The sequence below is a fragment of the Dermacentor andersoni genome, chromosome 4 (assembly GCF_023375885.2).
Source record: "Dermacentor andersoni chromosome 4, qqDerAnde1_hic_scaffold, whole genome shotgun sequence".
Classification (NCBI taxonomy): Eukaryota; Metazoa; Arthropoda; class Arachnida; order Ixodida; family Ixodidae; genus Dermacentor; species Dermacentor andersoni.
The window spans coordinates 90,328,637-90,344,157 of NC_092817.1; the positions used below are offsets into that span (position 1 = coordinate 90,328,637).

Sequence of the window (15,521 nt, forward strand, 5' to 3'; positions counted from 1 at the left end):
TCCATAATATCCAAAACACCTCACTTCCGAAAATTTGGTTGTGATATATAACAACAAGCAAAGAGTGAGTGACGAACAACCAAAGTAAAAAATATAAATAAATAAAATAAAAAATAAAAAGGCGCAGTTTCGCCCGAAAGGTGAAGCATCGATTGTGATAGCAAATTAGTAGACAGCTATGCCAAGTAAGGATAGTAGATTTACCGGCCGTGTAAAGTTGTAAACATTCGCTTGCTAACTAAATTAAACAATCACGGTGTCATGTGCGCGCATGTAAACATGAACACATCTCGCTCAATGACCATGGAAAGTCGCTGTCAAAACATTAGAGTGAGGAAGTGTGGCAGCAAAAGTGAGCGAATTGACCTTCGTGCTGTCTCTCGCTTCAACGTCAACTAAACGTCAAAAGCACAGTGCATACGAAGCTACCGGCACTGGGTGCACTTTGTCCACATCGTAGATTGTTTTGAAAATCAGGTCCGCGCGGGCGTGTACTTTGTCCACATCACAGATCACTTTCAATATACAGCGGCTGCGCCATAAGCAGCAGCCGCCGGATCAGAACCCCCTTCTCCCTTGCCTCACCCCTATGCCTCGCGTGCAAAAGACTGTGCGCTTCTGCCCCGCCTTCCTCCAGCCCTCGCATGCGCAATATGGAGCCGCAGTTGTCGGCTGACTCTCGCAAGTCAGTTGCCAGCCCGTGTCGACACGGCAAAAGCCAGTTTTACATGGCCGATTTGGTCAAAAATTGATAGTCCGTTGTAGCGCGGTCCGTTAAAAGTGAACTTCGTTGCATTAATGAAATAAGTAGAGCAAACTAAGGTTGAAATATAGTCCGTTGCATCTAAAAGTGTTGTACACGGGTTCACTGTAATGAGCATAGACTGTAACTTACTTTTTAATTATGTACAGTGTGCGTGTTATGATGAATTGAAGCTGTGCAGCAATGAAATCTTGTGTTATTTACATCATAGACTGCTTATAACCTAAGTTGCTGGAGTCACGAATATCTGCACTATAAGTGGTAAAACACTATAACCAAAACATTTTTCAAAGATTGCAAATGTGCAAAACATGTGGACCAAGCAGCCACACGTATCCGAGAATCGAAGCATGCAACCAGTACGTTTGCATCCGTGTAAATTTACGAATGTTGAAAGGTTAATGTCTGAGGCATGATGCATATGAAGTAATACAGAAAAAAGAAACTGTATAGAGGAACGTAAGTAGCCGAATAATTCTCTAAACCTGCTTGATTATTTGGAATTTCCTGCGGCACCGCCACCAACGTCAAAGATCTAATGTAGAATGGCAACTGAAATTTTCTGTACCCTATGGTACCTCGTTATTTCTCTGGACTGATACGCATGCGCATTGTCGAAAGCATGGAGACTACCATCCAAGTTGCCGCCATTTTAGTGTTGCATGCCACTGTGCCCTCAATTTCATTGTCGAGGTGGTTCCTCCACTTTCCGAGTCCCGTACAGCCACTGTGAAGCATTTCTTTGAATTGGCACCAAACCCCAACTTTGGTAATAGAGTAATACTTGTTGGGGGGCTATAACCCAACTTTGGTCCCCAACTACTGACGAAGCAGCACTGTTAGGCCTAGCCCGCAAGGTTGTCAGGCGGCATCCCATCGCGAGAAGCTCACCCTTTATGTTCGTATCTGTAGACAGTTATATGGAGATCACACTCACAGGCTAAACAAAGGGCAACGTGCTTGAAGAGGAGTTTGGGTTTGTGGGAGATCAGCCACAGCAACTATTGCAAACGTGTACCAAGTTTGTATGTGTGCAAACTGGTAGGGACGTCAAAAGATGGCATGTGGACATAAAGCCTAAAAGTTCTGAATGGGATTTGCAGAACGCACCTTAACTGACAGCATCATGGAGTTAAAGTCGCATGCGTGATATCTGCACTCTGCGACGATGCGCATCACGACGGGTGAACGCGAAATGCGCCCACGGCCTTGACTCTCACGAAATTTCGAATAAGTATTATTTTCAATAAAACACAGCATACAGCAAATTCTGGAAATGTTTTTTTCTCGATGCTGGAGTTGTAAAACGGTGGGCTTCTTCGATTATGCAGTCTAAGGCTGTCCAGAAACCGTCTGTGACTTCCAGTCTGAGTAGCTCTGACCGAAGGGCATGTCACAGTTACGTGATCTAGCTGTCGGTGACTGTCCAAGGTTGTACTTGAGAGCACCATTGCTCGTAGCTAGCACCACTACTCAGCGGATTCATTATCGTGGCCTCGGAGATGGTGCAGCCACGGAGGCCACGTCATGGACACAACCATAATGCTTGCATAATAGAATCACAGCCTCGGTGCATAGAATGTGCTTGCAAAGTGCAGTTTATGTCACGTTCTCACTGTTCATGCTACTTAACTGCTGTATTTAAGCTCTCCCATTGCTTGCGAAATTTAAGCAGAATTCCCATACGAACATAAGCAATATCGCAACTGTACCACATCGCTGTTCACGCAGACAGCGCCTACCGATATTCTTAAAGCTCATGAGACTGTCTGTGAAAGGCTCACCGCATGTCTCAGACAGAGTGCCTGTACACAATCTACTAATCCTGCACATCAAAAAGCAAGCGCTTGAACTTAGCATCAGAAGAGATCAACAAATGTGAGCAGCAATTGTATACTACGTATCTCGGCTATCGGTGAGAAACATCCACATGTGCAGTAGGATATGCTTCCTTCCACACCGGTTGCTCACCTGAAAAACGAAATCCACATGTTCACTATACGTATAGTAATGACCATGCAGATTTCGCAAAACACATCAAGAAAAGCAAGCACGTGCACTTGATCGCAGTGATTGTCTCTGATAAAAAACACGAGGACTAAAGCTGCAGAATTACACGGCTCATGCAAAGCCTGCATAATGGCATACCAAGCAGCAAATGTAAGAGACATGTTAGCCGAGTGCACAATATTTGCGGTCTGGAACAATCAAAGTATGCGTATTCGTGTATTTACTTTCTACAGACAAAACTAAAGAGCCAACGAGTGAGAACGTGTTCGGCGCAAAGTGTGCACCACTGACAAGTGGCTGGCTTCCAGAATGTAGGCTTCTCCGTCACCTAGGCAGCCGAGGCAACCTACGCATGCCCATAGTGCACATACATACAACACGCTCTGCCATGGCTTGTTTGTTTGCTCCACATCTCCTCCTCGTTCCCTTCAGCCGCCTCCTCACTCTGCCACTGTTTGGCACACCTCATTGAGAAGTGCGCTCGCTGCCTCGCTTGTCTGGAGGATTTTCCGGCAGCTGCATTAAACCGGTATTTGGTCTCGTGTGACTGTTTTATCAGCAGTGTGCGTACATCTGGTGGAGTTCTATGGAATGTTAAACGGGAGTCAGAAAGGACTGCATTATAGCCAGTTCTGCACTACAGGTGGTTACGTTATAAGTGGTCTGAGCTGTAGCAGAGATTCGGCGACTAGCACTATTTTCGAGATCCATCCCCAAATCTTCCAAGTAGCACAAACTGATATATTGGAACACTTATTTTTCCCCCCACCTGCCTAGCGCACCATTTCTTTAATTGCAGGTTGCTTGCTAAACGAATAAGATGGGCCATCCACCGTATATACTCTACTGTGTATAATTATTGTGGAGGAATTTGAGTGGTCATGTCATTTGTGATGTGATGTCAGATGGAGAGACTTTGGTAGTGCTTTGCCATGATGCACACTTTCTTGCTCTGTGGAGACAGAGACAGCAGATGCTGCACACCAATTTTGGTTTTCCGATCTGTGCGAGTTGTCGTATTTGCACATTTAGCATGCTAAACTCAGTGAAGTTGTGTAAACTAGCTGTTCCTGCTGTGCAAGGGCAACCTGCCCTTTGCTGGTAAATTTGCGAGAAAAAGAAAGCTTGCAAATAATGTATTACAGTTAAACCTCGATGTAACGCGGCAATTTGCTTCGTAATATCAAAATTTCGTTGTATTGAAGTTCGACCTTTTATGCAAATAAGTACAGTCGCCGATAGATTTTTCTTACATGGAAAGGGACCGCAGAATTTTGCTAATTATCAAGCAATAAAAAAAAAGCAAGTTTGTATGAGAACAATTCATTTTGGTAAATTTGGGAGTCGGCAACGAATGATACAATACGGTATTATGCCACGTACGGCGACAATATTTTCTCGGCGGTACAAATTGAGCGAATCCAGCCACGCATTCACGTGCACTCCGCCCCCACGGCTGCTAGCGTCGCCGTCACTGGGAAGTTGCTATCAGGAAAAGCATCGGCAGTGGAGACCGAATGCTTCGTCTGCCTCTCTCTCCAAAGAGTCACAGAAACTGGCCATTATGCAACCTACAATATTAAACGTGCGGTAAGACAGCTTACATGGTGCCATGCTGTCTCTGCACCCCCACTCTTTGCACACGCGGCAGATTTAAAGCAGAGTGCGTGGCTGCGTATGCGCTCAGCTGAACTTACAACCATGTGCAGCCACGGCCGAGAAGTGCGCTAGTAATCAAGACATGTGCCAACTTACCCCCCGCCCCCTTGCGCACGCTTGATCGCATTACCGCGAGCTTGCTCTCCTCCCCCACTTTCCCTTTGCTCGCGCAGGAAGGCGGCATCCGTGAAGCCACAATCTTGTCTCACCTTTGCACACTTTAACTCGCACATTGCGCGATAGGATCTTATCATACTTGGACTTTATATAGAACATGATGCGACTACTTTTGCGGTCGCTCATGTCGCGCGGCGAGAGATTTGAAAGGTGCATCTGCAAGCAGTCGCTTGTAGTTCGATCATTTGACCATCTGCGTCCGCGGAAGTTTCCATTTATTGTCTCGGCATTCCTTTGCAGCGGCAGCGAAATTTTGTTATATTAAAATTGCATACAAGCACATTTTGTTATATTGAGGTTCTAAATACATGATGTTCTATGGAATGAAAAGTTAAATGCTTCGTTATATCAAACTTTGTTATATTGATGTTTGACTATATTGTGTTTCGTCATTGTTTTTATTAAGTTAAAGAGGACAATTAAACTGTGCGGTTTAATGTCTCAATGCAACTTGCATGCTACGAAAGGCACCGTAGCGGGATTAATTTAAACCACCTTGGATTCATGAATGTGCACCTAAATCCAAGTATACAAGCATTTATTTATTTATTTGCATTAAACCCCACTGGGATGCAGGTGCCACGGACAACGATCAAAGCCAAGGCCTTGTGCTTGGCAATACACCGGGACAAATGCGCATGAGAAATCTGGTAAAATGTAGTTTGCAAATAGTAAAGTTCTATATGTATTGTAGTTTACGACAGCATGAAGACTTCAACTTAACACAATTGCACAGGACGGGATGATAAAATAAATGTGCACAAGTAGATGTGCACAGATCTGTTTTTTTTTTAAGCAGGGAGTCATTAAAGATAGGGGAAAACACTTCACTGCGACACCTGTTGGTTAGTTACAGAAAAAAAATAGTAATCCATAGTCTCATTGCTCATATTTTGTGACGTTGCTTTGCAGGACGTGGATGGCTGTATTTGCGTGAACCCCGAGCACCTGACAAAAGGCGTCGTCGGAGGATGTTTTGCCCGGGTTGTGGTGAATCCGGTGGATCTGGAGATGTACACCGGAAGCATGGCTGCCAAGACTACAGTTGAAGTAATCCGGATATGAAATCGATGTCACCGATTTTTTTACAGTCGGCTTCTGTCAATTCGACCCTGGCGGGACCGACGAAATTGATTCAATTATGCGGCGGGTCGAATTAAACAAAATGCATAAAAAGCACTAGAACACCGCTTATTTTGCAGTATTTGCTCGAGCTTAACACGCCTCAGAATCAAGCGCTCTCAAACTTTCTATGCGTCTAAAGTAGAAAACTAACGTAGAAATGACTCTACGTCCTAACTAAAGTAAAAATCTAACGCACACCAGATTTTTTAGTGGCGGCGGCTGGTTTACTAAAGTCATCTTTGCCGCAATACAGCCACGTTATGCGGTAAAGCGTACGAACACCGCGCAGGCAATTTGCGTCCCCATTTCAGTCGAAAACAAAAGGCGCCCGTTAGGATCGGGTAAATACCGTAATCATACATTGTGAGCTACCGTTATAGCTTAAGAATCATCCTAGGGCAGTCCGAAAATAGTCATTTTTGACGGTAAATGACGTGTGTTCAACAAATTCACTGTCCCCTAATCTCTGCAGAGACAAACACCGCCACTAAAGGGGTCACCATGTGGGTCAGGTGCGAGTGTACGGACTGGTCAAGTTCGAATTATCTGGCAAATGCCAATTTTAGGATCGAAATAATGAGCCAATAGAAATGCACTGGCGCCAGCTGGGATTGAATCAGGTAGCTGAAAGATCGAATTAACCGGTGTCAAAGTGATGGAGGCCTATTGTATTTTGCTTATTAAAATGAATTTGTACTTTTATATAAAACATGTAAGCACTTTCGTTCAAACTTTTGAAAGTTGATCGACTGAAGGTCACACTACTAGTACCTTTCTTTTTCTTTTCTGACAAGCCCTTTCTACATGCTTACATTGATTGATTGTGCTTGTAGTGTGGCAATGGACCAACCATCAATTCATGCTAAAGCATTCCGAGAGGGGTGCGAGGCATTGCACCAAGAAGCCAAATGTACGCACGCTAGGGTGTTGGCACTGCCATATATAGTGAACATGCATCACTATACTTGCTGTTATTCTTGTGACCCTTATACACCTCATTCCCCTTTGCTGTGCAAAGTTGCACCCTAAGCCACAACTTAGTGCTTAGTCATCTCATGGCTGAACTTGCTGAAGCTCAATTACTGCAAATGTATTTTTCTGTAGCAAAGGGCACCTAAATGCATAGAGTGCCACAACATTGTTCGCAAGACATACAATGACAAATTTCTACCAAACATTAGGTCTTGCAGTAGCGAAGCGACTAAACATTGATGGTGGCTACTGGGAAAATGCACATAATGAGGCCTTATTTAATGAAACGAAGAAGTGAGTAGATGTAAGTTTAAATATGCATGGGCATACACATGTAAATTCTTAAAAACGTAGAGGTGAAAATGATTGCAAGCGAATAAAAAACTAATAGCCTCGAGTTCCTCAGTACACTGCTATTGCCTGGACAATTGCTGCAATGTCTCTGGCATCCACCTGAACCCTCAGGCTGAGGAAGAGTCTGGCTGATTAAGCTTTTCAGAAAAACTTATTTTTCAGTGCATTGTTCTGTATTATAATGTGAGATGCTTTCTTGAGCAGTTAGTTTCACAAAAAGCAAAAATCTTATATCTGCGTAAATACGGTGGGCTGCAAAACTGCAAGGTGTTGATGTAGCTGCAAGCAGCCTACATCAACTTCAAGGCTGCTTGGAAGTAAACATTGTTTTCTTCCTTCTTTAAGGGTTGCTTGGCTTGTGTCGGGAGTCTTTTCTTGTGCTAAAATATGAAGAATTAATTAAAACAGCCGGAAAACACATGTTGAGCACACTTCTTAAATGAACGAGAAGGCAGATTCGAAGTTCCATTATGATTGTACTAAATGTTGTCAACGTAAATGCATGTTATACATTAAAAAAGAAACTTGCAATTTACTTAAAAGATACAGTGTACAGAAGCAACATGCAAGATCACAGACGCATTTGCAGTATAGAGTGGTTTTATATAACTGCCATTTTTACATGCCGAGATCAGTCCCCTATAAATTATAACACAAAAATCACAGATACATGTTAAGACAACCGCTAATGAGCATCAGGATAAGCAAGCATTGATTCGTCTCTTCCCACAAGCTTGCAGGGAAAAAAAAAAAAAAGAGGGACGCACACTAAGCAAATCATGAGAAAGTGGCACACTTTATCGGCATCTGCAAGATCTAAGGTGAAGTATTATTGGCAGCCCAAGTAGCAATCTTTTGTTGAGCAACTTTTATGTGGTTGGCTTTGCCAACTCAATCTTGACAGTGCCTTTTCCGCCCAGTGATACTAGAGCTTTTACTGAACTTGTGGAATGTGGATTGTTGCATGTGAACAGTGTACAAGTTGGCTCCTCGCCTACCTTTACATTAAGACTCTACGCTTGCACTAGAGTGCAGACATTCACATTGGTGCTACTGTCAAAAACACATTGTGCAATTCTAATTTCCACAAATTACACATCTACACATTCCTTTTAGGTGCAAGTTAATTCCGTTTGCCGAAAATATAACACATTTGAATATTTAGGTTGATCAAAAACAGACAAAAATAAGATGAATACTTCTCAATTTCTGATCAAGTTCATTGCATCCGTGAGTATGGACTCCACTTTCATCTGAAAGAAATTTTATGCGTGGGAACTGAAGTGACAGGGTATTTCATGCGCACCCTTGTAAACGCCTAGACATCTGAGATGCTCGATCGATAAATACATATAACAAAGAATCGCCCAACATGATCGCGTGCTAGAGCCTAAAGCAATGACACTGACGACAGTCTTTCAGTTCACCCTCCGATACGGTGAACATATGTATTAACCGATGTTTTCGCACAGATGCAATGAAGTTTCTTACAATCCACACTTGTTCCAAATGTTATTCTCTTCGGCACTTGTGCTTGTGAGGTATTACCTTGGCACGTGCAATTGTAGATTCAGCACCTTAAGGGGCAGGACTCAAGCCCGCCAAGCCTGCCTAAAGGAGGTAAGCTTGCAGTTTGCTTATTGCAATTAGAGAAATGAATGTGTCTAGCTTTCACTGATCCAGTACTGAATGTGCAAGTTGCCTGGCAGTAATGTACTGCCCCAAGAGCACAGGAACGCACTGGTACATAAAGGCAAAGTACTTGCTGCCCGAGTCTCTCCACGCCATTTCTGGACCACACATGTCAAATGCAGGGAGGGCCATAGCCGAGCAAGCGTGAAATTTCCGCAACATATTTCTCAAGGCCAAGCCCGATTTCCAGATTCCAATACATGTGAAATGCAGACACATTAAGCACAGAACCAGTTTGAGTGAAGCTTGACGCACTATGTAAACAAAGCTGAATTCTATTGTTTTTGAAAATCTTACTGTGGATTTAGGCCTTCAGTTTCTTTACAAAAGTTGCCATAAATTAGCTTCGCAGTCTGATGGCATGATACCCATGGCAATGCCCACTTGTTCATTTGCTTTACAAGAGCATACCATTTTTTCGTGACTCACAAAACTTGCATCTTTCCATAGCAGAGACGGCTTCATGCAACAGTTCTCAAGGCCAAGTGCGTTCAAAGCGTGGGATAACTGTTTGTGCCGTAACTGAGCCTACCAGATGCCTACTTCATGAAAGCAACTCTGCGTTACGTTTATAGCGTCAAATCGCACACAACAGCCAAAAATAACTAGCAGGCACAGCAAACATATAAGGAGTTCAGCATAGTAACCACCACACGGGCACAACTGCAATTAAAAAGTTGCAGGAATTTACACTAGCACAAAAGATTCATTTAGAACATCAGTAGCATGCAACTTAGCCTATATACTATTAAGTGAAAGCAGAAGGTATACAGAACTCTCAATTTCATCGACCTGGCAACATGAATGAACCATCAGAAAGACAAAAGCATAACAAAAGAAAACACACACTGGCAGTGTTGTTTATAAGTAGGTCATAAGAGCACGTGCCCAAAGAATTATAAATTAAGCGTTGCCTGCACATAAAAAAATTCAAAAATAAGGCACGCACACATTCTTGTTCTTCATTGCCATAATTATTCCTGCAACTTCAAATTTTGCAGAAATCTCTTTAGAGCATGTGTGCGTTTTATTACACCTTTAGCATGACTTTTTGCAGTTTTGACAAGTCGTGTCAGAGTGCTTTGAGAGCGCTGCAAAGGTTATGAGAGAGAGGAAACGTGTTTTACTGTGAGCATATTAAATGCATCCTAATGGCAATAACGAAGCAAAATTGTCACTGTTAGAATCAGCTTGCTACCCAATACACTACGAATGCTGTGCTACCTTGTACAACTGTCAAAACACTCGGAATGAAAAGCCGAGCATGTCGTTAATTCACATGCAGATGGCCACAGGGTCCAAAATGCTTGCGCGCTTATGGCAGGCCTAACTACTGCTTCAGCTCAGTGTTGTTAAAGTCGCTGTCAATGCATTTACAGTGAGTAAAATGCATTTGGAATTTGTTACAAATAAAAGCAAGAAATGCTCAGCAATGATTATAGTGCACTTCTGAAGACATAGCCACCATTATGTAGTGAGGACAGCACAATGCCTGTAATTTACAGAATGTTGGGCCGTCAGGATGGAATCCTTGGTGCATCCTGGAAAGCTTGAAGCATAAAAGCACTTACATGTAACAGTTTTCATAACACTGATATGCATTCTTTTTTTTTATTGAAACCGGAATGAATTCTTAGAATACGAGGAAAATACTCCAAAGAACTTATAAAGATGTGGTTTCATTAGAATGCAGGAAGGAAGTGAAGTCACACGTAAATGCTATTTAATTCTTTAGTTACAGTGTGCTTGAAGCTATACGATCACATCGCACTATTGATTTTAATCATTTCACATAATAAGCAGCTTTCACTATCGTAGCAGACACAGGAAGCAATATTAGGTCTAGCTCCAGTTCAAACAACGATGAGCGCGAACAGCTAATAAGTCACCTGTTGGAACTGGCGACTACAGCCAGGGTTGGTATACCGTTCTTTTGTTTCAGTGAACTACTTGCACAACAAAAGGCTAACATTGCATGAACGCAAAGATACATAAGTTCGGTGCCTACAACTGAGTGAGCCTTGAAATCACATGGGCACATTCACAGCTATTTGCAAGTCCGCATCGCTGACAAGTTTCTTCAGCTTCTCGCGGCACGGGCTGACATAAGTAGAGAGCCACTCCTCAACTGTGCTCTGGTAGTAAATGTCCGATAGCTCCTTTGTGATGTCTCGATAAATGGACTCGATGTTCACTAGAAGCCTGCAGATGCAAACATGAAAAAAGGCATGGGAAATGTTAAAAGCTGAACAGAATGCTGGACATTAATGGCACACTTCATGGTGCAAATTGCCTATGTTCAGTAGGCCCAGGTCACCGGCTGACAATATGAAGAACGAGTCTTGTAAAATCGATGACATCATTTTCCACATTTCAATTTCTACCACAGCTAATTACCGCTATGCTTTCCTTGGCTTCATTGTCTGTTGGCTTTATATGGTTGTGATTAACAAAAATTGAGCCCCTCTGTTTCCCTTCTTCTCGTTCGAGTCTTGTAAAAGAGTGATGGGGGTTAAGTAACTCAGGCTCTCTGCGCCAAGTTTTGTCATTTTGTGACAGAAATTACAATTTGAGGATCGTAGCTTGAAATATGAGAGAAGAAATGTGACGAACAACATACTGTATAGACTCGCGTAAGGGCTGCACATTTTATGCAAAAACATACACATGCCCCATCTGTGAAATCGGCGAGACTAAGTCAGAGGCCGCCGAGCTATGAGAGGAAAGCAAGCACCAGAGGAGGAGGGTGCCTGGAGGTGGAGAAGAGAGCGCACACTGGGGAAGGTACGGAGGACTGTGTAGCAAAGGGGAGTGGGGAGGAAGGAGGCGGAGGCACACTGAGTTAACCTTCTCTGGCATCTGCTATGGATGTACTTGGTTCATCTGGCGATCGAGAGGCTGAGCGCCAAGCAAGGACAGAGTAGCAATGCAAGCAGTGGCAGGCCAAACACAAGTCGACCGACCCTGAAGTTGTCAGCAAGTGCTGGGCTGAAAAAGACCAGCAAAAGGAGCGGGCTAGGCACGCCCAAGAGCCTCCTGAAGAAGCAAGTTATTTACAGGAACTGTTTGTACGCTGTGATTCCGTACAGAGAGTTAGTCGAGACCTGCTATAACTGCAGACGAGTGGGACATCGGGCGGACGTTTGTTATCGTCCGAAGACTAATCTGTGTCGCCGTTGCGGAAAGGACCATCCAAACCTGGATAAACCATCCAGGTTTGGCAGTGGAACTGCAGGGGCTTCCGTCGCAAGCGGGGGAACCTGCAATTGCACATACAAAATCTAGACAGTAAGCCTGACATTATAGCTTTGCAAGAGGCTAGTGGCTGGGTGAAATTGCCGGGATTTAAGGCATTTACACCACCAGAGATTGATCGGGGGGGTGTATCGAGCGTCTTCACGGCCGTGCTAGTCCATCACAACGCCACGGCGATTCAGCATACCATAGATAGCAGTAGAGAGGACTACGTCCTGCTAGAGGTTCTGCCCAAAAGAAAGGATGATAAGAGTCTCTTTGTTCTTAATGTATAATGTTCTCCGAAAGATAAAGGGGTGGGCTTGCCAGACCTCTTGATAAAGACGCAACAGCTAGCGGCTAGGGCTCAACTTATCGTGGTTGGAGATTTCAACGCGCCTCATCTGGAGTGGGGCTACATCCGAGCCACTCCAAAGGGAAACAGGCTTTGGCGGGTAGCTCAGGACCTGCAATGGACAATCTTGAACAACCCGCTAGATCATACGAGAATAGGCAACAGCGTCAGCATAGACACCTCTCCGGACCTCACATTTGTTAAAGGTATTAGGGATGCAAAGTGGGTAAACACGGGACAGCCACTGGGCAGTGGTCACTATATCCTTTCCACGATATTTAGTGCTGCTAAGCACAAAGACGAGGTGAAAGGAACTAAAGTGACGAATTGGGACAGATTTCGGAAAGTCAGGAAAGACACAGTGAGCAGGGAAATCGAGGACTTGGGAGCCTGGGTTGAGGCGCTCAAGCAGGACATGAAGGGTACCACAGAAGAGGTTCCGATGGCGGAGGAGGGTTTTACGGTAGACCCTAGACTGTTACACATGTGGGAAGCGCATGCGAGTCTCCTACGGAGGTGGAAGAAACAAAAGTATAATGGGGTCCTCCGTAGGAAGGTTGCCAAGCTAGAACGAGAAATCGAAACCTACACGTTGGACTTGCAGTGCAAACAATGGGGTGAGATTTGTGACAGGATGAATGGACAATTCGGATGCAAAGAAACATGGCAGTTGCTGAGGCACCTTTTAGATCCGGCGGCAACCAAATCGGCACAGAAGGGTCAAATGGCTAGGTTAGTCCATCAGTATCAAGGCATGACTGGGGAGTTCATTCAAGAACTCCGAAGTCGTTACATAAACGGCAAGGCGGGCGGTTGCTTGCCGAATTACTCGGGAGAGGAAAACCTTGAATTAGATGCGGACTTTATAGTGGCGGAGGTGGAGTTTGCAATGGGGCAGCTTCGTACTACATCGGCAGCGGGTCCGGACGGGGTTACTAATAAAATGCTGAGGAACCTGGATTTCGAGTCAGTTGGGGCGCTCACAGACTTGATGAACAAACATTGGGTGGCCGGGGAGATCCCGGCCACCCAATATCCCGGCCGGGGAGTGGAAGCATGCTAGGATTACATTTATTCCTAAACCAGGGAAGAAGATCTGTATTGAGAATCTTCGACCCATCTCGCTGACGTCGTGCTTGGCCAAATTGATGGAGCATGTGGTCCTCAACAGGCTTCAGGGTTATGTGGAGGACAAGGAGTTGATACCTAAAACGATGATTGGCTTCAGGGCTAATTTATCAACGCAGGACGTCATGATACAGCTCAAAAAGGATGTGGTTGATCCTGGGTACGGCACGGGCACCAAGGCTATTTTGGGGCTCGACCTCACAAAGGCCTTTGACAATGTCACCCATGAGGCAATATTAAGGAACCTATCGGACATAGGACAGGGGGGTAGAACCTTCCGATACATCAGGTCATTTCTGGAGGATAGGACTGCGGAGATTGTAGTCGGAGAATTTAAATCGGATCCTTTCCCGTTGGGGGGCAGAGGGACACCACAGGGGTTGGTTTTATTGCCGTTCTTGTTTAATCTCGCCTTGATAAAGATGCCGCCCAGGCTGGCAAGGATATCGGGACTTAAACATACATTTTATGTGGATGACATTACTCTATGGGTAACAAGGGGAAGCGACGCACAATTGGAGGAAACATTACAACAGGCAGTGGATATTGTGGAGGAGCTAGCGGGGGAGGCAGGACTCTCGTGCTCTCAGCCCAAGTCCGAGCTTTTTGTGCTTAGGGATAAACCAAGAGGGATACATGCGAGGCACTATGTGCCGCCACCACCGCTGAAGGTGAAAGTGGGGGGTGCATCGGTCGCTGAGGTCCAAACGATCAGGATCCTGGGTCTGTATCTACAGACTAACAGGAAGAATAGGGAGGCCTTGGAAAGGCTCAAAAATACGGCCAATGCTACCGTGAGACTTATCAGGAGAATCGCCAATCGTAAGCAAGGGGTCAAGGAAAATGACTTGTGTAAGCTGGTACAGGCGTTTGTGCTCAGTAGAATAGTGTATGCAATGCCTTATATGAAGATGGATGCGACGGAGAAAGGCAAGGTGGAGGCTATGATCAGGCAGGCGTATAAGGCGGCCCTTGGGTTGCCTAACAATACGTCTACTGAAAGGCTGCTGGGATTAGGGGTGGACAACACCTTGGAAGAACTGCGGGAGGCACACTTGGCGATGCAACTCAGTAGACTTTCCAAAATGAGAGTAGGGAGGGATATATTGGAGAGGATCGGCATTGGAGTTGATCCTCCAGCCGGGGACATGAAAATTCAGGTGAAGCGAGAAATGCACAAGGGCTTGTACATAAAACCATTGCCTAAAAATATGCATCCGATACATCACGAGAACCGTAGGAAGGCAAGAGCCAGAGCTTTACATGCTAAGTACGGGAAGTATAACGAGGCAGTCTACGTAGATGTCGCCAAGTATAAGAACAAGGACGCATTTGCAGTTGCGGTGGTGGACGGGCGGGGACGCTTAGTCACCTCTGGATCAGTCAAAACCCGCTCCTCAGAAACTGCAGAGGAGGCGGCGATAGTGCTAGCTATAGGTAATACTGAAGCTGATCTGATTTTCAGCAACTCTAAAACAGCCATCCAAAATTTGGCGAGGGGCAGAATCTCTGTCGCAGCAGCAGGATTACTAAATCGGGCCACGGGGCGAGGGACTATGGAGGTGGAAATCGTCTGGGTACCGGCACACTCTGGGAACCCTGGGAACGAGGCAGTTCACATGAATGCTCGAGGTTTCGTCAGCCGAGCAGGTGAGCCGGACGTTCCGGGGAGGTCCACGAGAGATGGGCTGGTGTCCTTTCACGACATTACTAACCATTACAAACTTGAGCGGAGAATTTACCCTCCACCGGACAAGCAATTGGTGAAGGTGCAGGAAAGCGTCTGGCAAAGGTTGCAGACGAGATCTTTCTATAACCCATACGTGTTAAACAACATCTACCCGGACGTTCAGCCGGAATGCAAATGGTGCCAGGAACTGGCCACCTATGGAGCTGTAGCATAGTGCCGCCACCAGCGGATATTATGCGTGATCCATCTCTCGAGCAGTGGGAGGCCGTGTTGGCCAGCTCAGACCCGGTCGTCAAGACCAGGGCCGTGGAGTGGGCCACCCAGGTCGCCGTCAGCCATGAGCTGATGGCCATCTAGCACGG

At 45.1% G+C, this 15,521-nt stretch overlaps 2 protein-coding genes across 4 annotated transcripts in view; one reads left to right on the plus strand and one right to left on the minus strand.

Annotated features, from left to right (window-relative positions):
* Nucleotides 1–6,458, plus strand: part of PolA2 (DNA polymerase alpha subunit B) — a 31,430-nt gene extending 24,972 nt beyond the window's left edge. Inside the window, exon 17 of the mRNA XM_050183402.3 lies at nucleotides 5,522–6,458. Within this exon, the coding sequence (XP_050039359.1) occupies nucleotides 5,522–5,674 (153 nt within the window). The 3' untranslated portion in view covers nucleotides 5,675–6,458. The remainder of the gene's footprint in view (nucleotides 1–5,521) is intronic.
* A 1,184-nt stretch (nucleotides 6,459–7,642) lies between these two features.
* The window catches only part of LOC126536446 (hexosaminidase D-like), a 31,646-nt gene continuing 23,767 nt past the window's right edge, over nucleotides 7,643–15,521 (minus strand). For 2 of the 3 annotated variants that reach the window (XM_055074014.1, XM_050183404.3), the window contains one exon: nucleotides 7,643–10,954. In XM_055074014.1, the coding sequence (XP_054929989.1) occupies nucleotides 10,780–10,954 (175 nt within the window). In that variant the 3' untranslated portion in view covers nucleotides 7,643–10,779. The remainder of the gene's footprint in view (nucleotides 10,955–15,521) is intronic. The other variant, XM_050183405.3, reaches the window with a different exon arrangement.